At 35.2% G+C, this 2,147-nt stretch overlaps 1 protein-coding gene across 1 annotated transcript in view; it reads right to left on the bottom strand.

Annotated features, from left to right (window-relative positions):
• LOC107689154 (inhibitor of Bruton tyrosine kinase-like) overlaps positions 1–2,147 on the bottom strand; it is a 48,001-nt gene that overhangs the window by 22,334 nt on the left and 23,520 nt on the right. Inside the window, exon 22 of the mRNA XM_016487069.1 lies at positions 1,807–1,928. Within this exon, the coding sequence (XP_016342555.1) occupies positions 1,807–1,928 (122 nt within the window). The remainder of the gene's footprint in view (positions 1–1,806; positions 1,929–2,147) is intronic.

Here is a 2,147-nt window from a genome sequence, read left to right as displayed (position 1 = left end):
GATTTATCGAAATATTGCAAATGTAAATATCGCAATATGCATATCGCAAGGGTGTGCGATATCTGAATCATTTTAATAATAGGCTACTTAAATCAAAACGTTGCAAAAGGTCAAAGTTTTAGTTCGACGCATATTAGCAGAGAACTGCTTGACATTAAAAAGAGTTAAGTGCAATGTTGCAGAAAACAACTCTTTGCCATCTCGTCTTGCTGTTTGACTCGCACCTGAAGCGCGCGTACAAGCCGCATCTCGCGCAGCGTCTCTTCTGCCGCACACGTGCAAAGCGCACACACAGAGAGATGCGTTTCAGACCGAGTTGATTCATCTTTCGCATCTCCTCCTTGTGTTTGAACAGACACATACACACAGAATTATGTCAATAGTACCCGTCTCGACGATCATTCTCGTAAATGCAGTCGGTTATGTTTTAAATGAATGTAAACAGCTGAGAAAGAAATCGGATGTGTATCAATCCGTGCAATCCGTGCAAGGGACAGCAGCCTATAAATACGTGCTGCTGAATATGTCACTAATGTTAATCAACAGCTATATTTCAGACCGCATTGATTCGTCTTTCGCGTCTCCTCATGTTTGAACAGACACATACACACAGAATTATGTCAATAGTACCCGTCTCGACGATCATTCTCGTAAACGCAGTCGGTTATGTTTTAAATGAATGTAAACAGCTGAGAAAGAAATCGGATGTGTATCATTATACTGGATCCGTGCAAGGGACAGCAGCCTATAAATACGTGCTGCTGAATATGTCACTAATGTTAATCAAACAACAAAACAGCTATAACAAAGATTAATCTAAATTTAATTCATACAGTGAACACTATGCTGTGTTATTTTACACTTAATTATTAAATATCTGTATGTGAATACTACTGTTTATTTTATCTATGCTTGTAAATTGTGTATTTGTTCTTTTCCCCCCCTTTTTCTTTCTTTTTTTTTTTACTGACTGTTCACTTGCCTTTAATCATGTTTGAACTTTCTCAGACTATAGTTTTTGCTGTGGTATATGAAGAAGTACTTAAAGTGTGTGGAAAGCAAAGTTACAATGATATAAAATTAGTGACATTAATTTTTTTTGTTTGTATGTTCACACTGATGTTAAAATTACATTTTCTGATTTGTGACATTACTTTTTATGTAATGCTAAAACACTGCTGGTCACTTTCAGAAGTTGTAGTGATTCTTTATTTTCCAAGAAAGAATGTGAAACAAATTGGTTATATAATTTTCATTTTTAAATATTTTAAAATATAATTGAAATTGATTTTACACACTTTAAGCAATATTGTATCGCATATCGAATATCGCATTTGTTAACAAGGTATCGTGTATCGCATTTTTCTTCAATATCGCACAGCCCTAGTATAAATAATGCATAATTAGCCTATAACCATTGGTATTTTCATTAAAAAGAAGACTATGTTCTTGATCGTTATGAGAAGCGGTTTTATTTAATTTGAACATAAAGGCATGTTGTGGGTCACCGCAGTTAAATCGGTGTCTATCATGATATAACCTTAATATCAAACCTATATAATGAGTTTGGAAATTTTAGAGAAATGCTTAATAAATGCACTAACTAAAACCATTAGATTTTAGATGACTAAATTTACTGTAGATTTATTTATGTAACATATAACATGTTTAGTTATGATATTTAGTCGACTAAAACTAAATGGCATTTTAGTCAAAATATGACTAAAACTAAATCAAAATTTGCTGTCAAAATTAACACTGCTGTGTAGTTAGTGAGTTAATGTAATGCAGGTGTTGTGGCTTCACCTGGAAGACGGGGGACTGCAGGTCTCGAGGGCTGCCTGCTCCCATATAACTGCCCTCAGAGTCAGACGTGATGAGCTCCTGCAGAGACTCCACTGAACTGGCCTTCACTGAATGAGCCAAACCTGAGGAGCACAGCCAAGTCAAACAGATCCAGCCCAAACTAAACATGGCTGAAGTTAAACTGCTCAAATAATAGAAATGACCTAATCATTAATTTCTGCTTCATGATCATCACATGATTTTCAGTGCGCTGTGGTATAGAGCTCATTTTGATCAGTGGTTCTAAACTTTTTTTTGACTTAAAGGGATAGTTCACCCCAAAATGAAAATTTGATGTTTAT

Source organism: Sinocyclocheilus anshuiensis, unplaced genomic scaffold, assembly GCF_001515605.1.
Source record: "Sinocyclocheilus anshuiensis isolate Anshui unplaced genomic scaffold, SAMN03320099.WGS_v1.1 scaffold737, whole genome shotgun sequence".
Classification (NCBI taxonomy): Eukaryota; Metazoa; Chordata; class Actinopteri; order Cypriniformes; family Cyprinidae; genus Sinocyclocheilus; species Sinocyclocheilus anshuiensis.
This window is presented reverse-complemented; position numbering and strand designations above follow the sequence as displayed.